The sequence below is a fragment of the Archocentrus centrarchus genome, unplaced genomic scaffold, assembly GCF_007364275.1.
Source record: "Archocentrus centrarchus isolate MPI-CPG fArcCen1 unplaced genomic scaffold, fArcCen1 scaffold_24_ctg1_1, whole genome shotgun sequence".
Taxonomy (NCBI): domain Eukaryota; kingdom Metazoa; phylum Chordata; class Actinopteri; order Cichliformes; family Cichlidae; genus Archocentrus; species Archocentrus centrarchus.
Window position 1 is genome coordinate 206,839 of NW_022060255.1, and position 25,506 is coordinate 232,344.

General features: G+C 43.0%; 2 protein-coding genes across 2 annotated transcripts; both read right to left on the bottom strand.

Moving 5' to 3' along the window:
* Positions 1–10,358: 10,358 nt before the first annotated feature.
* Positions 10,359–18,644, bottom strand: LOC115775830 (H-2 class II histocompatibility antigen, E-S beta chain-like). The gene is made up of 5 exons (XM_030723352.1): positions 18,569–18,644; positions 18,199–18,471; positions 12,147–12,360; positions 11,999–12,066; positions 10,359–10,627 (listed from the first exon to the last, which is right to left on the bottom strand). The coding sequence occupies exons 1-5, from the start codon at positions 18,621–18,623 to the stop codon at positions 10,359–10,361; spliced, it is 879 nt and encodes a 292-aa protein (XP_030579212.1). The 5' UTR covers positions 18,624–18,644.
* Positions 18,645–21,681: 3,037 nt separating this feature from the next.
* Positions 21,682–23,491, bottom strand: LOC115775828 (HLA class II histocompatibility antigen, DP alpha 1 chain-like). Its single transcript, XM_030723350.1, has 4 exons — positions 23,431–23,491; positions 23,116–23,364; positions 22,051–22,335; positions 21,682–21,812 (listed from the first exon to the last, which is right to left on the bottom strand). The coding sequence occupies exons 1-4, from the start codon at positions 23,486–23,488 to the stop codon at positions 21,682–21,684; spliced, it is 723 nt and encodes a 240-aa protein (XP_030579210.1). The 5' UTR covers positions 23,489–23,491.
* Between the last annotated feature and the right edge of the window lie 2,015 nt (positions 23,492–25,506).

A 25,506-nucleotide genomic window follows, 5' to 3' on the forward strand; every position in this document is an offset into this window, starting at 1 on the left:
ATAGTTCCCCTTACCAGTGTCTATGTGTGAAAGGGTCTTGTGGAGGAGGAAGGATATGGCGTCATCTGTGGATCTGTCTGGCCGGTATGCAAACTGTAGTGGGGCGAGGGTGGTGGGCAGTGAGGAGGTGATGAATGTCTTGATGAGTCTCTCAAAACACTTCATCACCACTGAGGTGAGTGCTATGGGCCTGAAGTCATTGGGGCTGCTGGGGTGTGGTTTCTTTGGGACAGGGACTATGATGGACTTTTTAAAGCAGGTGGGAATCACACACAGTTTCAGTGAGAGGTTGAATATCACTGTAAACACAGGTGCCAGCTGGTCAGCGCAGGTCTTAAGGACACGTCCACTAATACCGTCTGGTCCAGCCGCTTTCCTGGTGTTTACACGTCTAAACGCCCTCCTCACGTCGCGCTCCGTCACAGTGAGTGTCTCCGCCCCTCCGGCCGGGAGCGCAGCGGGCTGGCGGCTTCCCGACTCAAAGCGCGCAAAGAAGATGTTGAGTTCATCAGCCAGAGAAGCGTCGGCACTCACCGGGTGTGTGTGTGGTGCTTTGTAGTCCGTGATGGTGCGTAGTCCCTGCCACAGTCCCCTGGGGTCAGACTGTTGTAGTTGCTGTTCCAGTCTGCGGCCGTAGCGATGTTTTGCCTCTTTCACCGCTTTGCGGACGTTGTATGATGCAACCTTGTAGTCCTCCATGTTCCCAGAGGCGAGGCCGGAGTTGTAGGCAACGGTGCGGGACCTCAGGGCGTCGCGGACAGATTTATCCACCCACGGCTTCTGGTTGGGAAAAGTCCTGATGGTCCTCCTAAGTGAAGTGTCATCAACAACTTTCCCAATAAATCCCACAACAGTTTCCGTAAACTCCTCGATGTCTCCGCCCGCGCTGCTGCGAAACATGTCCCAGTCGGTTGAATCCAACGCACCCTGCAGAGCGGCCTCTGTTTGATCAGACCACCGTGTCACTTCTCTCACAGCAGGGGGTTCCTGCCTGAGCCGTTGTTTGTATTTCGGCATGAGAAGTACAGAGGTGTGATCGGAAGAGGCTTTGCTTTGTAGCTCTCTTTGAATGGAGAATAGCAGTGGTCTAGGGTCCTCTCTCCTCTGGTGGGGCAGTCGATGTGTTGAATCAATTCCGGTATCACCTTTTTCAAGTTTGCACTGTTAAAGTCCCCGGCTACGATGAGAGCCGCATCACGCTGGTTAGCCTGATAGGTGGAAATAGCCTCATGTAGCTCGGATAGTGCAGTGTTTGTGTCCGCCTGAGGTGGAATATAGACGGCGCTGAAGATGACCGAAGTGAACTCGCGGGGCAGGTAGTGGGGACGGCATTTCAGGGTTAGGAGCTCCAGGTTAGGTGAACATGATTGTTTCAGAGGGACAACATTCCTACTGTCACACCAGTTGTTATTAATCATTAGGCACACACCTCCTCCTCTTGATTTTCCGGACTCACTCGTTCTGTCCGTGCGATGAACACTGAAGAACTCCGACGGCTGTACGGCGTGGTCCGGTATGAGGGGGGTCAGCCATGTCTCCGTGAGACAGATGATGTTGCAGTCCCTTATGTCCCTCTGAAACTGTATCCTGGCCCTGAGTTCGTCCAGCTTGTTATCCAGTGACTGGACATTAGCCAACAGGATGCTCGGCAGTGGCGTTTGGTGCGCTCTGCGCCTCAGCCTCTCTCTTACGCCGGCTCTTTTCCCTCGGGGCCTTGTCCGTGACCTGGGGGCTCCGCGCCCTTTGTTTGAGCTGGCCCACTGGAAACGCAGTATCTCCTGGGGCCAAGTCGGGTCGGGAGAAAAAGGTGTCAGAATACAGCCAGAGTGCTGTATTCTGATATTAAAAAGAGTCTGTCTGTCATACGTGATATGACACAGAGCAGGCGGAATTATAAAGTCCAGAATTAGAGCTAAACCTAATATATACAAACAAAGCGTAGGAGCAGGTACGACGGCTGCTGACCTCACCGGCGCCATCTTGGAAAATTAAAGGTAGCGCCGGTAAAACGGCTGCATGACCTCAGACACCTGTCCCCCCTGTTTGTGTTTGTCTATGTTGTATTTCTTGGATGGTGTTCTGTTAACTGTAATTTCCCCATTGTGGGACTAATAAAGGTATTCGTATTCGAAACCTAAAGGCTTAAACAGCAGCAAACACACATTATTTAAATTCCTTCAATTGGTGACGCCCGACGTGATCGAACAGGAATGTTTTTGATTTTCAGATGTTTTTATGTGTTTTTTGAGTTTCTTGGGAATAAGGAGTGAATCTGGCCACCGATAATCACCACTTTGAGGTTCCTCATGACAGTGCTGACTTCCAGACTCTATCAGTGACCAGGAGATCTCCACCTGAAGGTTGGCAGAGACCGTTTCTAAATATCTGCATATTGAATGGTATCAAATTATAATGGTCACTGGTGGTAAGACAGGAGGAAGGTGTAATTCGAGCCATTTCACACAGGTGTAAGAGTTTAAGAGAAAAAAAAAGAGATTAAGAGAAAAAAGAATTTAGAACAGAGTAAAAAAAAAAAGGCAAAACGAAGGTTATGAGTCCAAGGATCGTCTGATCAACGATCCAAATTAATACCCTTTTCAGGGGGTTTGTAGGTTTAGAGGGCTTTGGTTTTTCTGAAGTGAACTTGCCTTTTACCAATGTCCTCCTGGTAGAAGGGTTAACCGATCGCGCGTCAGATTATCACTCCCAGTAGAGTTGACGAGAGTTCTTCTATACGAATCTTCACTTCAGAAATCCATAAAAGCAACTAAAACCCTTTAAAAACCTCAAAATATAAGAGATAAGCGTAAAAGAGAAATAGTGAGAAATAGTGAGAAATAAAGAGAAAAAAGAGTTTTTGTAATAAAAAATAAAATCCTAAAAAAAGAAAAAATATTGGATGTCTCTTCAAAATGTATTTAATCACCTTATCATTCAAAACAACACTTACCTGCTATATCCAGGCAAATCTGTGGTTAAAGCAGTAGGAGTGTATTTTCCTCTCTAAGGGGACCAAAGAGTTCTTACAGCTCTCCTGTATTTCTGTTATCACGTCTGCATTTCCTTCAAACAGCAGCTGACACTATTTTGCAGTCACAAAGACAAAGAGACCAAAGGGATGTGCGCTCACATGAGCTCCATTAGGTGATAGAAGTCCCCACAGCCACACATACACTTTGACAATCAACCCAGTATCAGAGTCTGAGCTACTTTAGTTTGTGTTTTAAAGTCCAAAGTTAAAACTCCTGAATACCCTGCTTGTTTCTATTCAATAATCCCTTTGGCTCTGTGAAAGCATTATTCCAGCAGCTTCTTCACATCCTTTTCTAAGTGTGTTATAAGTTTGACTCAATAAAGTCAGAACATAAAGTGAAGCAGCTTTAAAACATCACAGGTTAAGAATAGTATCACCTGTATAGTGTGCAGCCTAATAATCAGCTAAAAAAACAAAGTCTCTGTCATGTGAGGTGTAAAATGTTTTTATTCATAAAGAAAGGGCCTCACAGTCACAAACACATTGAGCATCCTAACTAGCAGGGTCTGAGCTACTTTAGTTTCTCCACAGTTTGATGGTTAAGCCTATCTTTGTGTAGGATAAATAAACCTAAACTTCACTAAATTAGGATGATCATGGGTTTTATTTTTCCTGAAAGGATCTGTACCAGCTTTCAGCACCAGAGCTTATATCCTCTAACTGCTGCCAACAGAAAGAGTCTAAAGTCAGAACAGAAAGACACGGTGGAAACATCACAACTTAAAACACTGTTTTTCTGCAGCTCACTAAAACTGAGCCTGATCTTCTTCTCGTTCTCGGTCATGATGTGTTTGCTTTAATAAAAATCCTTTTGTTTGCACGTCAAAATGACACACTGGCCATAAAGCATACTTCTATACTTTTCTCATTAACACAGTTTCTACGGCATAAAGAAACATTGTTGCTCATCAGAGCCACACATCACTCATTTCACAGCAGAGCAGACCAACAGTCTGATGCACACAGAGAGTTTTAGAGCTCCTGTAATGTAGCGGCCCACAAACATTGGGTTAGGCTTGAGGAATCTGCTGCAGCCATGGCTCTTATGCTGGACCATAAGAAGTTTGTGTCACGTACTGTTTATATCTGTTGAGACCCGTACCTATCACATTGTTATGAATGTTCATATTTTGACAGTTCAAACTGGAATATTTCCACATGTTTTTCTGTAGAATGGATCCACTAAAAACCCTCTCCCTGTTCTCAGTGTGAGAGTCGTTTAAAGAGCTGAAGAAGAGCAGAGTGAGGACCTGAGTCTGTACAAACTGAGCTGTCCTCACTACTGTATGTGGCTCAAATAGATGCAGAACATTTCTGTCAATGTAAAAATGACAAACTAATTACAGACTTGATCTTTGAAACATCAGCCTGAGTGTTGAAGGAACCTGAAAACCACCTTCATCCTTTCAGGTTCCTCTTGTTCTTTAATCGGAAAGATTTCACACAGCACATGGGATAAGGAGTCAATTACTACATTTAATAAAGCCATTTCAAACAGGTTTACAGATTCATCTGGTTCACAATTGTCGAAACTGCTTAACACAGTCAGTCGGGGCAGCTTCACACAAGTCTGACACCGCTCTCTATCTTAGTCCACTTTTTATACACAGCGTTCAACAACTCTGTTACATAGTTATTGAAATATGTAGGATGTTGCCTTGTACGGTGGGGACGTGTAGCAGCTCATCAGTTCCTCCTTCTGTGCCCTTCACTGTCGACTGTTAACGGCCTCATCTGGATCCTCTACACACAAAACATCTGACCAAAACACACATTCTTTCCCGGTAACTCATCAGCATGTGATTTTGCTGTTTCTCTGCTCTGCTGTCTCATTTCAGTCTCCTGTGCAGTGTTCTTCCAACACCTTCACCTTGTTGTGAAGATTAATGCTGTGATATGCTACTTGATGCTACAGTTCTATTTAAATTGTTGTATTTATGGTATGTCTACTGTGCAGCTTCTTCACTCTCCTTCCTTCAAGAAAACCAAAACCAAAACATGGGATAAAGCTCAAAATCTCTAAAAATAATCATTTTAAAGTTCTCCAATTTTAAATAGCTCGTGGTTAACCTGTAAAATATCTGTAAAATTACTGTTCAAATCTGACTCCATTGCATGTGAAGATCTGGGCCAATAAAATCTCTTTTTAAAATCTTTTCCCAGGATTATACTGGACTCAAAATGATCTTTATTCTGTGAGGGTCTGTACCCAAAAAGCATCACTGTAGCCCACAAAATATGGCTTTAAAAACTTCACATTGCTAAATTATGGAGGGAAAAAAAGCAAAACCTTGACCTAAAAAACATCAGCAGTTTTTACCTCTTTGCCAGTGAAATAAGAGATTTTTGTTTCTGATCTCTCCCTGTGTAGTTCTGGTTTTAAATCTAAACTCCCTGTAGTGGGTTTCACCACAAAACAAACAAAAATAAAAATAAAAATGTTATGGACAAACTATTTAATCAAAATGTAGATACTTTTAGGGTCAGAGGTCATACTCAAAACACCACTTTGTTGACCTTACATGCAGCTCACTGCAGACTTGTTATCTTTGGGCATCAAACTGAAATCAGGGCGTGTCCCCCTGAGGCCTCATGGGAATTTATAACAGAAAAAAAAAACAATAGTTAGTGTTGGAGGAAGCATGAAACAAATTATACTCCTGAAACCACAAAATTCTGGCCCCTGTAGGGGTACCCTAGTTATGGTAAACTACAATTTATACATGATAGACAAATATGAAAGTGATTACGAGTCAGACTACAAAAAATAGTATAACTGGAATAGAAACATTGCGATCAGTTCTCTTCTTTCCGTGCAGTTCCTTGACCCCTGACCCCTGTGACCTCTAATGTGTTCCTTCTTCACTGGAACCCTGTGACTGGATGGGCCTGTGCCTACCAGCCCCCACGTCAGAAACACACATATTGTTTTTTTACCAGCACCATCTTTTAGTTTAATTTAATTTACAATTTACAAAAATCCTACAGAACCAACACAAACCTTTAAGACAGATAATGTGCACAACACCACACCTGTAAGATCTGTAAAAAGGGGGGAACTCCCAAGAAGCTGCTTTAGCTTATACAGGGACCCCAGGAACAAAAAACATTTCATTACAAAAACAATACAGTTAATTCATTTTATTTCCACCATCCTATTCATTCAGGTTACATTGCCCTCCTAAGATGGCGGCGCCCTGTGCGGCTGCGGCTGCATGAGCTCGCAATAGGAATTCACTTTTTAATTAAAATATGCCACATAGGATTTTAGAATCAGTTAAAAAAAATAGGGTGTTAGTGTATGATCGTCAACATCTGTTGAAATTACAAACTTTTAGTGACTACGGCTCCGTTACCAGGACTACTAAGAAGTGGTTGTGCAGCCTCTGAGTGCTACAGAAAGACCCATTTACATGAACAAAGTGGGCAACAAACTACAGGGAGGAGCAGGTTGTTTGGACCTGTAAAACAAAATGTAATTTTGATTTGACTAAACTCTGCAAAACACAGTACAATAGCAAAATAATTCAATGCTATGCTTTAAATCACAAAGCCTTGAAGTAGGGCATAAAAAAGTGGAAAGAAGTGAAATCATAGTGTTGACAGTTCTGCTTTCCTGGGATCACGGGAACGTCTCAGTTTGGACCACAGGAGCAGATTGTTGTGGTGGAGGGACTGGAAGCAGGCACGCTGCAGTAAAGGTAATTTGGAAAGTAATATCAGCAACCTTAGACCTGATTAAACTTCCTAAGCAGCCAACATTTAGACATGTATAGCAAACATACCAATAAACATATCCTCTAAATTCCTTAAACGTGTTCACTGAGTTTGTTTTGTCCGCTTTCATCACCCACCATTAACGATGTAGGTGGAACAGTCTGGAAAACCCATCAATCATGGGCTCTCTGCCATGGGATACATTTGTGGTGTGGATGTTGCATCACATGCTGAACAGAAAAACTGATTTCCAGGAGGAAGACAATGAAGGCAGCGGACCACAGGATGAACCTTTCTGCTCTGCTGGCAGCAACGTGTGGTTACAGTTTCTGCAGCCAGCAAATATTAAAGCGATCTGTGGCTGCAGCCCTGAATTCTCTTCATAAATAAACTGTCCTGTAGTCCATGCAGATATGGAGGCTGTTGTGTGCACTTCCACTGATGCAGGAGCATGACAGAAGTCAGCAGGTCTCTCAGTCTTTAAAGAACAATTATTGAAACATGGCTTTGTCATGGCATTTGGATCACCTCTATGGACACTATTTTATTTGGCCTATATTTAGCTCATTCCAGAAATGTATTGTTTTCTTTAATATGACAACATCTGACCAAGTTAACTTCATGTTTAGGAGACTATCCATGTTTCCTCACCTTGTAATCAACAGCTTCATAATTGTCAGCTCAGTTTACTTAAGTGTAATCAAATGTGCATGTACTGGTTTTCATACAGACACAATGTGGCGTCTCCATCAAACATCCACAGATCATGTGAAGAAAACTCTGACCTCACTGTCCAATGCTGCCCACTGCACACATCATGAGGGTCATTGTAAGAGAGCTGGAGTGAAGCTGTAAATAAATACATGCATTAAAGAGACCTGTGTTTGAATGACATGATGGCATCACTTTAACAGTCTGATGAAGCAGCCATGTTCCATAAAGAAGGCTGCTGGCATTTTAAAGGGACAATAAAGGCTGACATTCTTCAGACTGTCAGAATTTAACACTCAGTACAAACCAAGTCTTGGTGCCTCTGGGCGAATTTCTGTTGTCTGTGACTCCTCTGGGACCTCCTTAGTGCTGGCAGGTTGAACTACAAACATGTAACAACATCAGAAAAGTGGATCTGACGAACAGCAATAAACTTATGAATAACAGTAAACTGTTTTTTTCTAACCAGATTGATTCTGTGTAATACACTTTGGGACGATGTTCCCATTTTCGTGTCTCTTCCTGGAGCCTTTGACTGCTTTTCGCTTTCTTTTCTTATGTAGAGACACAGTTTGTTGCTTTAGATGAATGCCATAAATCAGGAAATATGTTCATAAATGTGTATACTTTTAGGGTTTTGAACTCATCAGCCATGGTCTTCCCAGCCTCCAGCCATTCTTTAAATATTCATTCTGACTCAGATGCCATTTTCAGATGACAAAACAGATAAAGTATGAAAGTACACAGTTAGGATACACAACAAAGACAACACACAAAAAAGACACAATGACACACAAAAAGAGTGTAAGAAAGAAGACTTAGGATATGGCTCTTAAAGGAATCGTTGGGTTTTTAAAGGTGATCAGATGGAAAAAGACCTGAAAAACAATCACAAATAAATAAATAAATAGATCAGGCAGGATTAGTTTGTGCAACCATGCATTATCACAGCATGCATTATTAAATGCCATATTTTTACATATAGATCATAGCACGCCTACATCTCCTAAACTGAATATAAGACTACATTCACCATTCATTTCATCTTCATTTCTCTGGCACTAACACAGTAATCTGTTCTCAGACCAGCTAAATTGGTTTTGAGCAAGTACCGCTAATTTGCTAGCTTTGCAATTATTTCTAATGCCAACGGCTTCATTATAAATGCACCTGGACCACTGGCATAATAGCAAACATTATTTTTTTACAATCATTTCCTTACAGTGTTTTCCTTAAGTTAAAAATAAAATAACAATGAACCGACGTTAAATGCATTGTATGCGATCCAAACGACTGCGTTAAACAAATAAAATACATAATATAAATTAAATTAAATTAAATTTAAAAAATCTTGCACAACTTATGTTTTCTGCGAAGTTACGGTGTTTTCTGCGAAGTTATGGTGGCTAATCTGGATTCTGTCACTGACTGATTACGAAGGTCAAAGCTGATGAGTGACGACACACTCTAGACACGAGACATTATTTACAAGCTCGCTAGATTATTTTAAAACGTAGATATTGGTCGTAATAACGGGCCTGCAGATATGATCTATGTGGTGGTTTTTCAAAGGAGGCTCAGAAATAACTCATAAAACCCACAACATGAGGAATGGTGTGTGAGAACTGGCTTCACACCATGAGAGAGGACAAAATGAGCTTCCTAGGGTAGTAAGAATTGTTGATTTTTATGTCGGCCCCTCAGAGGCTCATCTCTGATTAGACAAATATGTTGGCCCATAAAGTGGTTTTAGTGATTTCAGACTCTATGTCATAATTATGGAGTGTTACAGAAATACCTACATACATAACATCCCAAAAACAGAGTCAGTAATATTTTTTAAACATGCGCGATGCAGTGAAGCAGCAGGAAGTGAAGCGTGATATAGAGAGGGACCTGCAGTATTCAGCTGGACACTTTAGCACAACATGTATGTTTGTTTTTTACTTCTGTTTGTACTTGTGAATTTACTGTCTTTTAAGGATGTTTATGGGTTATTTACAGTTACAGGTATTATTGTACTGTTCCACAGCAGGACACTAAGGGGCATGTATCATTTCCTGGATTTTTGATAGATAATATTGTTATTGGGATTTTATTTGTTTGTTTGCTTGTTTTTGACCACAACAATCATAAAGTGAAACTCTTACATTGTTTCTTATCTCAACAGCTAAATAACTAGCACTATTATTATTATTATTATTATTATTATTAATAGGATCTGGATGGGGTGGGGTTTTGCATATTAAACACAGACCAATCATGGAAGAACTTTAAAGATAAGAATTATGATTTTTTTACACTGCTGACCTGGGCAGGATTACTGAGCACCTTTATTTCCTAATAAAACAAAAACTGTGCCATAAAAGAATGAACTGAAACGCTCATCCAGATGAACCTGGTTTCTTCCTGCAGTACAGTGGTGCTAACTCAGTGTTTACTCCAGTGTAAACCGGTTTAAGCTGTGACATCAGTGAGAGCTGCGGTGTGACAGTCACATGTTGGTGCAGGTAAACAAACACACAGGTGAGAGTTTCTGTTTATTGTGGTTTGAAGATCCAGTAAAAATGTAGAAATGTGTTCAGTCCTGGATCAGGTTCAGAGGACTCCAGTCCAGACAGGATCATCAGTCTGCTGAACAGAGAGAGCAGTTCGAAGCAGAGCTGCTCCAGATGCAAGACGGACCAGGACCAGGATCAGAACCAGGACCAGGACCAGAACCAGGAACAGAACCAGGAACAGGACCAGGTCCAGGATTCTGCCTCAATCAGAAATCAGTGCAGGATCTGGATGAAGAGAAAAGATGAGGAAAGACTGAACAACAAACATTGAAACCACATCACGAAATCTGCTCTGAACTGATCTGAACAGCAACACCAATGATTCACTACAGTTTTCAGTTTGAGAGGATGGACTCTGATAGACCTGCTCTGAAACTGCTCTGAAGATGGAAAGTGAATCGAGAAAGCAAACGGTTTATATGTGTGTAAACTGGTTTTAGTGAGGTATGAACTGGTCTGTAAGTCCTGACCTGACCTCGGCCTTTCCACCTATAATAGAAGAATCCAGCCAAACAGAAGATCAGACCCAGGGTCAGTATTGAGGCTCCAACGGCGATCTGTGTCTTTGATTCAGATGATGATTCTGATGGGTCTGAGGATGGATCTGAGTCAGACAGGTGAACAGACAGACAGACAGTCAGACAGGTGTTCAAGTATTGTTGGAAATATTTTTATCACTCCAATGCTGATATTTAAAGTTATTATTCCTACTTCTGTTTATTTGCAACTAAACTGCTTTCTACACTGTAATAAATGCATACTGTGTGTCTAAAAGTAGCAGGAAGATTTGAGGCCTGTTTGAGTTGCTCTTATTTGTGTTCAGGGCCCCAGAAGCTCTGCTACCCCTCCCTAACAGTCTGCTGTGGCCCAGCAGGCCCTCTCAGATCACTCTCAAAGCATACTCATCTTCTGCTCTAGCCCCGTGATGAACCTGTTGCTCATTCATATTCATGCTTAGGGGGCTCAGCTCATAAAACTGCCCTTTTTTGGTTCATGTATAGGACACCAGTCATCCTGTTTGACCATTTTTCGATTTATACCGTTTATAGGGATAAATCTGTCCAGTGGATCTAGCCATAGGCTACCTTGCTGATGTAGCACAGCCAAAGATTTTGGAAATGCAAATCAAGAAAGTGTAAATCTGTCTAAGAAACAAGTCTAGGGGCAAATTGGGCCCCACTTTCTCCCTGTCAGTGGTCTGTCAGTGTGGGCAGTTCTTCTCCTTCTCCAGGAGTACCATAGGATGGCCTCAAGGAGGTTGTTTCTGACAATTATTGTGATGAATTTTTCTTACTGTCTTGTTGATGTATTGAAGATGCTCCGGGATGTTTGTGCCTTTTTAGATAATGTCAGTAGAATTAATGACAGTTTCTAATGTATGCTTACAAAGTGCAGACTCAGCACAAATCTTAGACAAAGAAAGGGAAAGAGTATAAATACCACGCTGAGGAGAGGAGGAGAGAGGAGAGAAGATGTAGCGACTGTCTTTGTCCGTGTGTCCATTTTTCCAGCAGCTACTAAGGCACAACCTCCAGGAGGACTTCTTGCTTTTACTTTTTTTCTTTTGTTTTTTGTGTTTGTATATTTCTAAGAATTAGTAACTTTTTGCAACAGAGCTTGCGCATCTCCATGGATCATTTGGACAGTTTGATTTTATTTAGACTCATACTTAATCCCTGCACGGGCTCTCCTCGGTCGGAGGGAGTGATGAGGAAGCCGGGGCATGATCAACAGGTTCTTTCTTCTTTTTTGTTACTCTGTGTGTGTAACTCAGTCTTCACTATGCTACTGTCTGTGTCTTTTTAACTATTTGTGTGCAACTAAGATGTCTAATAAACAGCCTGCATCAGAACCTGCTCAACCCTGTGATTTGTTGGTAACTATGGTTTTAATTGGGTTTTAATTTGCAGTCAAAAAGGAACATGGAGACCCCTAAAATGTAACCTACAGTATGTAGATATTAACAGGTTTTTACCCCAGTCAGTAATCAGAGGTTCCTTCAGGCTGGCGTGCTCCACCACACAGGAGATCTTCTCTCCAGACCTTCAACACAAACCAACATCACTGACTCACACAGACCGCTCAGAGATCTGGATCAGGACCTGGACCTGATGTGGACTCACCTGGGCGTGTACACCAGCTGAGAGTGGGTCTGGTAGTACCAATCACCGTTTGGCATCTCCTCAGTGGAATTCACATCAGCGGTGATTTCCTGTCCATCTCTGAGCCAGCTCACTTTGATCTCACTGGGGTAGAAGTTGTAGACGCTGCAGACCAACATGGCAGGATGGTGACCAGAAGGAGGCACCAGGGATTGAAGTCTGACAGTGGGCCGAACTGGAGAACACACAGACATCATATCTTCCTTTAATATGATGGTCACATTATCAGTGGTGGTATTTTTCAGGTGTTTTATTAGTAAGTAGCACCTATTTATAAGCACCTTTCACAAAGGGTTATAAACAAATTAGAGTCAAAGAAATAAGAAAATTAAAAAACAATCCAACAACAACGTACAGAAAAAATTAATAAAGTATCAACATAAAGCCTGTTTAAACAAAAAGATCTTTAACTGCTTTCGAGAAGCGCTCACACAGTCCGCTAAACATATCTGCAGAGACTGTTCCAGTGTCCTGGTGCCACACACTGAAAGCTCAGTTCCTCCTAGTTTTCAGTCTCATAGCTGAACAGCTAACAGCTAACTGAGCCTGTGACTGAAGGCTGCGAGCAGCAGTGAGCTTGATCAGAACCCAGCCTGGAGACCGGCTGCTCAGTGCTCTGTCTGTGAGAACAAGAACTTTAAAACAGATCCTAAAATCCACTGGAACCTGATGTAAATGCAGAGCTGAAATCACGTCACTGCTGAGGGGAGAATCAGAGAGGGTAAAGAGCAAAGAACAGTTACCCCTAAAGATTTTTAGTTGGGTTTGTACTTGTGAATTTAACTGTCATTTAAGTATGTTTATGGCTTTTTTGCACTTTCAGGTATTATAGTGCTTTTCCACAGCAGGACATTAGAGGGTGCTTATCACGCTGGTGGTATGCAGTAGTGCAGGGATCCTCACAGCCAGGCCTCGAGGTCCGGTGTCCTGCAGGTTTTAGATGTGTCTCTGCTTCAACACACCTGAGTCAAATATAGAAGTCATAAGCAGGACTCTGGAGAACTTGACTGCATACTGAGGAGGTAATTCAGCCATTTGATTCAGGTGTGTTGGATCAGAGACACATCTAAAACTTGCAGGACACCGGCCCTCGAGGCCTGGCTGTGAGGATCCCTGGAGTAGTGTTTGGGGCACAGGGGAAGAACAAGCCTTCCTGCTGTGAAGCTATGATAGTGCAATGTGTGTGTTTTCTGTTCTTGACCACAGCACACGGTGGCACAGGAAGCCAGTTACCCCTCTGATGACAAACTTACAGAGGCAGCATAAAGAATATAAAACGAGAGTGATGTGAGCTCACTTTCTGCAACATTCAAGATTCAAGATTCAAGATTCAAGAAGTTTATTGTCATGTACACCGCAAAACACTGTGGTTATGCTGAGCAATGAAATTCTTACTTGCGACTGCTTTACAAACAATTGAAATAAGCAACTAAGTTAAAATAAAATTTAAGAACTAGTATATTAGGAAAGTAAAAGTAGAAAATAAAAATAAATAAATAATAAAGCAAGTCCAATATATACAGATATATACAGATGAAAGAAAGGCAGGTAATCACAGTTTGGTAATCAGTCAGTGGTTCAGTAGCCTGATGGCCTGTGGATAGAAACTGTTTTTTAGTCTGGTTGTTCTTGCTTTTACACTCCTGTAACGTCTGCCAGACGGCAGGAGTGTGAACAGTGTGTGCTGTGGGTGGGTACGGTCCTTGATGATGTTGTGTGCCCTCTTTATTACCCGGGTATTATAAGTGTCCTGTAGTGATGGGAAGGCAGCTCCACAGATGAATTGTGCTGTTTTGATGACACGCTGGAGAGCCTTCCTGTCCTGACTGGTGCAGTTTCCATACCACACCGTGATGGAGTTTGTCAGGATGCTCTCCACAGTGCATCTGTAAAAGTTGCTGAGAAGCTTGGGGGATAATCCGAATTTCCTCAGTTTCCTTAAGAAGAAGAGTCTCTGCTGAGCTTTCTTGACAGTCTGTGTTGTGTTGTAGGTCCAGGTGAGGTCTTCACTGATGTGGGTGCCAAGGAATTTGAAAGTCTTCACTCTCTCCACCTGAGTCCCGTTGATGAATAATGGAGCATGCTGGTCTCTTCTCTTCCTCGGGTCAATAATCATCTCCTTAGTCTTCTCTGTATTTAAGGAGAGATTATTTTCCTGGCACCAGGACACCAGCTGGGCCACCTCTTCCCTGTAAGCTGCTTCCTCTCCCCCAGTAATCAGCCCAATGACGGTGGTGTCGTCAGCAAACTTGACGATGGAGGTGTTGCTTTGGGAGGGGATGCAGTCGTAGGTGAAGAGGGTGTACAGGAGAGGACTAAGCACACAGCCTTGTGGGGTCCCAGTGCTCACTGTCTTTGTTTCTGATGTCCTGGTACCAACTCTGACTGCCTGAGGTCTGTCTGTAAGGAAGTCCAAGACCCAGCGGCAGAGGGAGGGTGGTATTCCGAGGGTGAACAGCTTTTCAACCAGCCTGCTTGGGATGACAGTGTTGAAAGCTGAACTGTAGTCTATAAACAGCATTCGAACATAAGTGTCCTTATTTTCAAGGTGTGAGAGGGCTGTATGGATGGCTGCATTAACAGCATCGTCAGTTGAACGGTTCTGACGGTATGCAAATTGCAGGGGATCTAATGTGTCCGGAATGGATCCTTTAATATGGGACATGACCATCCTCTCAAAGCACTTCATTACAAGTGAAGTGAGTGCAATGGGACGATAGTCATTCAAAGAGGTTGTGTTGGTTTTCTTGGGGAGGGGCACTATAGTGGTGGACTTGAAGCATGTGGGCACAGATGATTGGGAGAGGGACAAATTAAAAATATCTGTAAAAACCTCGGCCAGCTCTGAAGAGCAGACCCTCAGAGCACGGCCAGGGATGTTGTCGGGGCCAGGTGCTTTTCGGGGGTTGGTCCTCCTCAGGGCCTTGCACACCTCAGTCGATGTTACAGTGGGTGAAGAGCTCTGTGTTGCCTCCGGTAGTAGAATCTCTCTACGTTGGATGGAGTTGAGGGTGTCAAAGCGAGCATAGAACTGGTTCAACTCATCTGGTAGGGCGTTGTTGCAGGCTGTGATCCTGCTGTTCCTCTGCTGAAAGTCAGTGATGTGTTGCAAGCCCTGCCACATGCGTCGGGAATCAGAGTGTTTGTAATATCCCTCCAGCTTCAGTCTGTACTGCCTCTTGGCTTCCCTGATGGATCTACGTAGGTCATATCTGGTCTTTCTGTAGCCCTCCGTGTCACCAGAGGCAAATGCAGTTGAGCGTGCATGCAGCATGGAGCGTACCTCACAGTTCATCCATGGTTTCTGGTTGGGATATATCTTGCAGCATTTGGTGGGGACAATATTATCAATGCATGTGCTGATATAACTGGTAACCACTGATGCATATTCCTCTAAATCCACAGAACTGTCCTCTCTCAGAGCAGCATTCTTAAACACATCCCAGTTTGTAGCATTAAAGCAGTTCTGAAGCAGCAGATCAGTCTCTTCACTCCAAACTTTAATGGTTTTAATTGCTGGGGGGGCTTGTTTGAGGAGCTGCCTGTACTTTGGATAGAGGAACACAGAAATATGGTCGGACTGTCCAAAATGTGGGCGGGGCACAGCCTTGTATGCATCCTTCACATTGCTGTACACGTGATCCAGAATGTTGTTATTCCTTGTGGGAAAGCTCACATGTTGATGGAACTTAGGGAGAACAGTCCTGAGGCTGCAATTGTTAAAATCCCCGGCAACAACAAACACAGCATCTGGGTGGGCGGTCTCATGTTTGCTGATGATGTCGTGCAGTACTCCTAGCGCTGTGGTCCGATCGGCTCGCGGCGGGATATAAACAGCCAGCATTAACACAGCACTGAACTCCCTCGGTAAATAAAAGGGTCTGCACTTCACCATCAACACTTCGATGTCAGTACAACAGTGTTTCTCCACCACCTGAACGTCCACACACCATCGCTTGTTGACATAAACACATACACCGCCACCTTTGTTTTTACCCGAGGCAGATGTGCGGTCTCCGCGGTGCACTGAGTGGGTCTGTAGTTGAATGGCCGAGTCCGGCGTAGTTGCAGTGATCCAGGTTTCCGTGAAGATCAGAGCACAGCACTCCCTGATCTCCCGCTGAGCTATTGTCCTAGCTCTCAGCTCGTCCATCTTGTTTTCGAGAGAGCGGACATTAGCTACCAAAAGGCTAGGCAATGGTGGTCGTGTGGCTCTAGCCTTTAGTTTAGCATGTAGCCCTCCTCTCTTGCCACGCTTCCGTCTTGGATGCGCTCGTTGTCGGCTGCTCTGCCTGCCTGAGCGTGATCGTGGTGTTACGGCCTGCTGGCTGGCGCTGGCATGATCCAAACACAGAAGAAGGCTATGGTCCAAAAGGTCTAAGCTAAGCCCATGGGAAACTTTTCCAATGTCCAATAGTGTTTCTCTGCTGTACGTGATCCTTGAGTACAAGCACTGAATATTAGCCACACAAACTAGCACTAGAATAAACAACAAATACAATTGGTGTAGGGAGCGCGTCGCAAACACGTCTGCCACGGAGGGCGCCATGTTGACATTCTGTATCTCTATGGAGGTGCAAAGAGACGGTTTATCTAAGCCAGGAAACGAGACATTACAGTATCTGAGCACAGTGACACAGATGCAGGAATCATTTTCTCCAGCTCCTCCAGAGAGACCATATGTTGCACTTTAGAAATGTTCCTTAAATGAAAGAAACAGGAGCATATGGAGAGAAAATTGACTCAAAATATCTGTGTGTCTGTAATGCTGGATTTGTGCGTGACTTAAATATTTGTGTGTCTGTAACCGTCGTTTTGTCCATGTGTATCAGGTGATTCATGTATTACAAAAAATTACAAATCCAGCAAGTTACGCACAAATCCAGCATTACAGACACACAAATATTTGAGTCAATTTTCTCTCCATAGGAGCAAGACATAGATTACACCAACATTTAAACACTGCATTTAGTGGCTGAACAGGATAAGCAGGAGAGAATGGATGGATGGACAAAGGAAGAAAGAGCCTCACTAATCATGGTCTCAGTCATCTACAGATGTCCTGGGTTTCCTGAGTCTGTCTCTGGCTCGTGGGGTCGTTGTTGCAGCTTCTCACCTTCATTATCAAGTATGTTTCATGACACACACGCGCACGCAACAGAACAAGACTGTGAGTTTGTTTTTTGTGTTCTTCTCTTTCAGGCGTTGCTTGTTTGTTTTTCACTGACTTGATACAGCTGCAGCAGTTGGTGACCCATTTTTTTAAATATCACCCCCACCCTGATAAATCTCAAGTCATGCGTTACTTACAGAATCCTTCTTCTCCCTTACAAATCCCTGCTCTGGCCTCTCAGTACCCCTCAGTGCCTCTCAGTGCCTCTCAGTACCCCTCAGTGCCTCTCAGTACCCCTCAGTGCCTCTCAGTGCCTCTCAGTACCCCTCAGTACCCCTCAGTGCCTCTCAGTACCCCTCAGTACCCCTCAGTGCCTCTCAGTACCCCTCAGTACCCCTCAGTGCCTCTCAGTGCCTCTCAGTACCTCTCAGTCCCTCTCAGTGCCTCTCAGTACCCCTCAGTACCCCTCAGTGCCTCTCAGTACCCCTCAGTACCCCTCAGTGCCTCTCAGTACCCCTCAGTACTCCTCAGTGCCTCTCAGTGCCTCTCAGTACCCCTCAGTGCCCCTCAGTACCCCTCAGTGCCTCTCAGTACCACTCACCCATACACAGTTTCAGACGTTACAATCATCACTACCAGGATTCAACACAAACTGTGTTTACACAGTAACACTTGTTACTTTTCATTTATAGTTATAAATCACACTGAAACCACTGAGTAAAAGTGAAACTACAAATAAATAGTCAGCCTTTATCTGGGATTTAAAGAGTCAAACTTCAGTAGACTCAGTGGTTCCAGATGAATTTAAACCTTCAGCAGAGAGAGGAGTCCAAACTGAGTTTCTGTGAATATAAGGGTCAACATGATGATCTGATGATGTCACACAAACTAAGGACTCACCTGATTTAGTCAGAATGTTGCTGTACCAGATCTTAATGTTGGGTTGGCAGAGTTTCTCCCTCCTAGCTCTCGTTGAATTGAGTTCGACAGTATCATTGTTCCAGCTCTCTGCCAGCTTTATTCCATACGCAGTGAGTCCAACATACTCCCCCACACTGCTGCTGAACCTGACGTACTCCACCTTGTTGTAGTAGTGAGAGTAGACGTACTCGATGTCCTTTAGTTCGGTGGAGTTAAATTCACAGTAACTCGTCACATATTCCATGAAGCTATCTGAGAACAGAACCACACTGAACTTTAGACTGTGCATTGATCAGTGATACATGTATGAGTGTATTGATGTATTTATTGCTGAGTGTATTGATCCCACCTGCAGTATAGATGGTGAAGAAGAGGAGGGTGAAGCAGAGGAAGGATGAAGCCATGTTCCTGAGTTCTTCTGACTGACTCTGACACATCGAAGAGCAGCTCTAAAAACCAGAGGACACGGTCACATGACCTGCAGCATCAGCTGTTACCTGGAAGAACTCTGTCAGATAGGATTGATCCACACCTGATCAACACACACACACACACACACACACACACACACACACACACACACACACACACACACACACAGTCTCCTGCCTTTGGGCTAATCATTAAAGCAGGTTCATCATGTTCGTTATGACTGAGGGCAGCTCTGTTGGACTGACCTGGTTTAGCTCAGTCTGGTTCTCAGTTGAGTTGAAAGTCAGGATCTGAGCTCCTGCAGGTTGTCAGGATCACGTCTACATGACACACTGATGGAAAAATGTCTGTCACAGCTGCATCTTGGAGATGATGTGAATTTTTGAGTGAAGATGACTCTAAAGCTGAACTAAATGTAGTTTAGTAGTGTAGCTTTCATCTTGCAGAAAATGAAGTATTTCTCCCAGAAAATTATTGCAATCACACATGTTTTGTTATGCACATGTTCATTTCCTTTGTGTGTATTGGAAAAACACTAAAAAGAGGGTAAAAAAAAGCCAAAATCCATATAATTTCATGCTAAACTCCAAAAGTGGGCTGGACAGAATTGTTGGCACCATTTCAAAATTGCAGCAGGACCCCAAACATTCTTCAAAAAGCACAAAGAAATGGATGAAAACAAAGAGCTGCAGAGTTCTGAGGTGGCCAGCAATGAGTCTGGATCTAAATCCCATTGAACACCTGAGGAGAGATCTTAAAATTAATGGTGGGAGAAGGCAGCCTTAGAATATAAGAGACCTGGAGCAGTTTGCAAAAGAAGAGTGGTCCAAAATTCCAGCTGAGAGGTGGAAGAAGCTTGTTGATGGTTATAGGAAGTGGTTGATTTCAGTTATTTTTTCCAAAGGGTGTGCAACCAAATATTAAGTTGAGGGTGCCAGTAATTTTGTCCAGGCCATTTTTGGAGTTTTGCATAGAATTATATGAATTTTGGCTTTTTTTTTTCTGTTTTTCGTGTTGTTCCAGTACACACAAAGGAAATAAACACGTGCATAACAAAAGATGTGTAACTGCAATAATTTTCTGGGAGAAATACTTCATTTTATGGAAAATATTAAGGGGTGCCAACATTTTCGGCCATGACTGTATGTCCACATGTAAAAATATAATTAGTCAGAGGAATGTAAAATTTGCACCTAAATCAGTCTGACTGGGACATCACAGGTCAATCAGTAACGGGGTCTGATCTGTTCATTTAGTTTTCAGTCTTCATCAGCATTTTGTCAGGTCACATATGAAGACTTAGATTTATAAAGGTAACACTTGGTAGATCCCAGCTTTGATGAACACCGCCCTGCTTCACACAAGAAAAAACTGTTTTCCTGTTTTCCAGAAAATACTTGACAGTACCTGAATCAATTATGCTGAATTCAAAAACACAGTATAAATATGCATTCGTGTACAGTTTTGTCACAAAATAATAATCCATTTTTCCCCTTTATTTATAGACCTGGTGAGATGTACAGCTTAGTAAATATACACCTACAGGTCTGAACTTCCTCTCCTTGGCTTGAATACCTGGCTTCTTGGCAGTCTCTCATAAGACAGCAGTAGTAGTTTGTACTCATGCCTGTATTCCATCTCCTTTGGTAGTTTTTCCATTGTTTTAAGATTTTGGTGGAATCTCTCACCTTCTTGCTTGGTGAAAAGTGAACCTTTATACTGTTGTTGGAGCCACGTTTTGGAAAACTGTTCAATGATTTCTCTATGAGGTCATCAGCAAACACACCTGATGCATGTGCCTCACTGTAGTAAAGAAACAGCCTAGTCTGTGAGCCATCAACAGTCCTTTATTTTCTCATAAGTTAGAGCTGTAAACTGGACACACGGGTTCTTGAAGTATCTTCTGTCCTTGTCCAAAGCTTTTACAATCTGTTTCATGAGACTAAGTCTTATAACTCTGGCTGTGTAAATAAGTGGTGGACTGATGAGCTACTAGAAGATGGACCTTCAAAGTCCTCATCACAGGAATGTTGTGCATCTATAGACGAAACATCATCAAAGTTTCCTCTCTCATCAACAAAGAGCGTAAAAATGGGAGATGTTTCATCTGAATGAGGTTCAGGTCTCATTGATAGCAGGTTTGGGCGACTGATAGATCAGGTTTGGAACTGTATTCAGAAATACTGACTGAACAGAAGCAGCAGTCATCAAAGTGGCTCCCTCCATACCACGGGAATACCAAACTTAATTCTCCTTCCCTCAGTCCATGCTCGGAGGTTTTCCACGCACACCTGCCGAGCTGAATGAGGTGCCTGTGACTTGGTCACAGGTGACTTGGTGTCTTGCTCACTCAATTTCATAATAATCAAAGTATACTTTAAAAAAAAAAAATTGTTGCTGTTTGAATGGAGTGAAACACCCACAGATATAGCAGAAAACATCTGGATGAGACGGTTATGATTGTCACCAAAAATGTGATAGAATAAAATGATTTTTCAATTCAGTTTATTTACAGTTGCCTCAAGCAAACGAGTAAAGAAACAAGTGCTAGATGTCATAGTGCAAATATGCAGGATGGTGTAAATGAATGAAGGAATGAATGAATCAATAACTTATTCATTTCAGTGTTTAAATATAAGGTTTGTCTTTTCTGGGCATTTTTACTCTTTAGTGATGCAGCAGGTTACACAGAAAAGTCAGCTGATGATTCATGAAGAAAAACAAACTGAGTCGTGTTTACAGGTTTGAGGTCATTTAATGTCTGCAGGGTTATATGAGTGGATCACACACATGGAGCTTTCAGCACATAAAACTGAGTTTAAAAAGAGCTGTGATTATGTAGACTGATTATGAGCACCAGCGGAGGTTACATGGTCTCTGATTGGCCGATCTTTCTTTCATTTGTATTTTGTCTGAAGAATCTGAACATGAAGCTGAAGCTTACAGACACATGAAGAAGACCAGAGCAGACCGCCAGCCTTACAGGACACTTTGTACATAACTGCTGATGACAACATCAGCCGCAGCCAATCAGATGCATTTGTTTGCTTTCAAGAGGAAGAACGTTCCTGCTGCAGCACTGAGCATGCCGATGGTCACGCCCAGTCCACAGAACACTGCAGGTCCAACACTGGGCTTAGGCTTCTCAGGCTTCTTCACATCTGGACACACAGAAACATAATCCTTCAGACTGATCTGATTTATTAGGTCTAACAGAGATATGATACCATCTAAAATACACACATCTGCCAAAAACTGTTCATCTAAAGTCAGCTGTTCAGATTAGAACTGGGCTCAGGCTTCTGACATCTGAAGACAGAGACACAGAGACATACAGCTCCACAGTTCCCTCTGAATTTCTTTTACTTTCCTCTGTTTGGATCAAGTTGTTTTTCTCACCATAGATCTTGGTCCTTGGTTGGGTCAGGGACAGATGTTCCACTGTACAGCTGTAGATGTCTCCCAGCTGTGGGATGAACTGCAGTCTGGAGATCTGGGTGAAGGTCCCATCTTTGTTGGGATAGGGAACGTTGATGCTGGTTCCTTCAGTCACCTTCTCTCCGTTCATGGTCCAGGAGACTCTGACAGGAGCAGGATAGAAACCGGTCACATGACAGATGAGAGTGTTGTTCTCTCCAAACTTCACCTCATCTCTGGTGTAGATCATCACACCTGAAGGAGCATCTGTGCAGAAACACAACTCCCATCAATCAGCTGATGGTCCAATAATCTGCTGAACAGAACACCTCCCTTTCCAATCTGAGTGTTTTTAGTCCTTCAGTGAGACTCACGTCCTGTCAGCATGGAAATCAAACAGGTTATAATAGGAGGAGACTGAGCTGTCATTAATCATTTCATTTTGGCACTTCATAAAAGTGCTGATTACTTTGTGAAGAAGAGTGAAAGAGGAAAAGATAAATCTATGAGTCTCATTGATTCAATCTTTGGATATTTTCTGATGACGAGTTGAAGCAGGAAGTGATGCGTTTCCTCTCAGCGTTGGTTGTTGGTGGTCCAGTCTGTGTTTGCAGACTGTAGACTGTCTCATCTTTAATCACTCAGCTCAGATAATGTGGTAATTATCTGTGCTGAAAAAGGTGAACTACACCATACTGACCCAATGAAGAGCTTTAGTTTAAAACTGCATCGAGAAAAACACAAGTATCAGTACTTCTACTTAAGTACAGAATGTACTTTTGCCACCTCTGCTGGAATCATGTCGGTGTGTTACTAGTTTATCATACCTTGGATTGAATCTATGGTCTGCATGGTTTACCTTCATAATCTCATTCATTCATTTTTAGGGTGTGTCAGATGTGTCCTACTTTATAACTGAGATAAAAATACACTAGTTTAAAATATCTGTGTGTGTGTGTGTGTGTGTGTGTGTGTGTGTGTGTGTGTGTGTGTGTGTGTGTGTGTGTGTGTGTGTGTGTGTGTGTGTGTGTGTGCGCGCTCATATACCATGTTGGGCAGGGAGGTCCTTCATATTATCCCGACTGAGGCGCAGGTTGTTTCTGCAGACGTGGTAATTATTCACAGCATTTTCATAAATACCTTCCCCGTAGCTGATCGGAGTAATAAAAGGAGGCAGAGGGTAGACTCCTGTTTCTCTGTCAAAGTCAGCGTACCAAATCTCTTCACGATCCAGTCCACGCATGTCCTCTCCATCAAAGTCTGAGCAGCCAACAATGTGAAGGTCCCCGTGCAGAGCTGAAAGCCATCAGACTGATCAATGAGCTGCTGCCACTCTGTCAGAGTTTACAGAGAGAAACTCACCATCAGCAGAGACACCGAGGACACAGGAGAGGACGAGGAGCAGCTCCTTCATCTTCATCAGCAGCTCTCACTCACTCTGTGTGTGTGTGTGTGTGTGTGTGTGTGTGTTAAACTGTGTGTATGACGTGTGTAAAGTCTCTGGGCTGAACTGACAAAAAGTGCAGCAGCAGCTGAACTCTGACACAGAACAGCCAATCACAGAGCACAGAACTTATGATGTCATTTAAGGCAAACACACACACACACACACACACGCACACACACACACACACACACACACACACACACACACACACACACACACACACACACACACACACACACACACACACACACACACACACACACACACACAGAGGCAATTTGGACCTAAATAATCAATAAGCTATCTATCCTCGTCAGAATAAAACTCTTGAACATGATTGTGAACTGTGTGTGTGACTTAAGCAGAGTGAGTTTCTTTCATGGAGAAAATGATTCAAACAGTTTGATCACTGAGGTAGTTAAACAGCTCCTTGGGGCGGGGCCTCTGGGGCAGATGGGATTGGCCCGAGTTCCTGAGGGCTCTGGATGGGCCTGTCTTGGTTGACATGCCTCTGCAAAGCTGTGTAGAAGTCAGAGACAGTACCTCCAGATCAGTAGACTGGGATGATGGGAGGGTGTGCCCCAATTACAGGGAGCTCACACTCCTTAGCCTCCCTGGGAAGTGTGACTGGGAAGAACAACAACAGATCCAAGAGGAACGATGCATTTTTAACCTGTTCATGGAACACTGGTCCTGTTTATCCTCTAAGAGATATTCTAAGGTGGGGGGTTAAGGTTAGGATAGGGTGAATTTGCCTAAATAGAAGGGATTTAACCAAATTCCTGTTGTGTGCCACCTGATCCAACTCACCACCAAGTGGTGATCAGTTGATCAGCTCCTCTCTTCACCTGAGTGTCCAGAACATATGGCTGCAGATCTGTTGATAGGATCACAAAATCAATCATCGACCTGCGACCTACGTGTCCTGGTGCCACGTGCACTTATGGACATCCTCATGTTCAAACATGGTGTTCATTATGGACAAACTGTGGTTTTTACAGAAGTCCAATAACAAAACACCATTCAGGTTCAGATCAGGCAGGTAGTTCCTCCCAGTCACGCCCCTCCAGGTCTCACTGTCATTGCCCACGTGAGCGTTTACGTCTCCCAGTAAGACTCTTCTGTACCACCCTTAGTATTACTCAGCATTAAAGCTGTTTTTTAGTTCGGTTCAGCACTGTGCATCCTGTATTTGTGTCTAACCATGGCTGCCACACAGTCACACACCGACAGTACACACTGCTGTCTCAGCTGTTGGACAGAACAATATAGCAGCATGAGAAAGAAGGACAGACAGCAGATGATTTAGCACTGTTTGAATGATCCTAGCTTGCACACAGAGAATTAGTACCAAGATGTTGACTGCTGTTCACTTACGTTGTCACCAATTACTGTTTTGTGATGTTAAATAGTTACTTTAACACACATTAATGTAAATATTACAGCCTTTTAACCACTACTTCAATCTGTTCTTATGCATGTTTATCTCACACTGTAAAATCTCTAACTAGTACATGCATTAGACATGAGTTGAACTGATATTTCTACTGTTCCTATCAAGAATAAGAAGGGAGAACATAAAACATTAGAGCTGTACAAAGTCACTGCACTGATCTATTAGCCCAGTTTAACCTTGTGATAAACTGCCATCCTGTCCACACTGTGCACTCTCCAGTAACAGGTAGGATAGGCTCCAGAAAATTCATGACCCTTATCTGGATGAGCAGATAAGAAGATACATGGATTTTACACTCATCGTTTTTATTGCTTTTATTGTTTTATTCTTTTAATTGTATAGTACTTTGGTCCGTGTTTGTTTTTAAACATGCTTATAAATAAATTCACTTAACTTGGGGATGGATGGATGGATGGATGGATGGATGATGGATGGATGGAGGATGGATGATGGATGGATGGATGGATGGATGGAAGGATGGATGGATGGATGGATGGATGGATGATGGATGGATGATGGATGGATGGATGATGGA

Excerpts from the sequence above, each read along its gene's own strand:
- LOC115775828 (XM_030723350.1), bottom strand. The coding sequence starts at position 23,488 with ATGAAGATGAAGGAGCTGCTCCTCGTCCTCTCCTGTGTCCTCGGTGTC. Across the intron at positions 22,336-23,115 it reads GGACCTCCCTGCCCAACATG|ATGCTCCTTCAGGTGTGATG; the intron begins GTATATGAGCGC and ends GTTTCTGCACAG. Across the intron at positions 21,813-22,050 it reads ACCAAGGACCAAGATCTATG|ATGTGAAGAAGCCTGAGAAG; the intron begins GTGAGAAAAACA and ends CTGTGTGTCCAG.
- LOC115775830 (XM_030723352.1), bottom strand. The coding sequence starts at position 18,623 with ATGGCTTCATCCTTCCTCTGCTTCACCCTCCTCTTCTTCACCATCTAT. Across the intron at positions 18,472-18,568 it reads CTTCACCATCTATACTGCAG|ATAGCTTCATGGAATATGTG; the intron begins GTGGGATCAATA and ends TTCTGTTCTCAG. Across the intron at positions 12,067-12,146 it reads CAGCTGGTGTACACGCCCAG|GTCTGGAGAGAAGATCTCCT; the intron begins GTGAGTCCACAT and ends TTTGTGTTGAAG.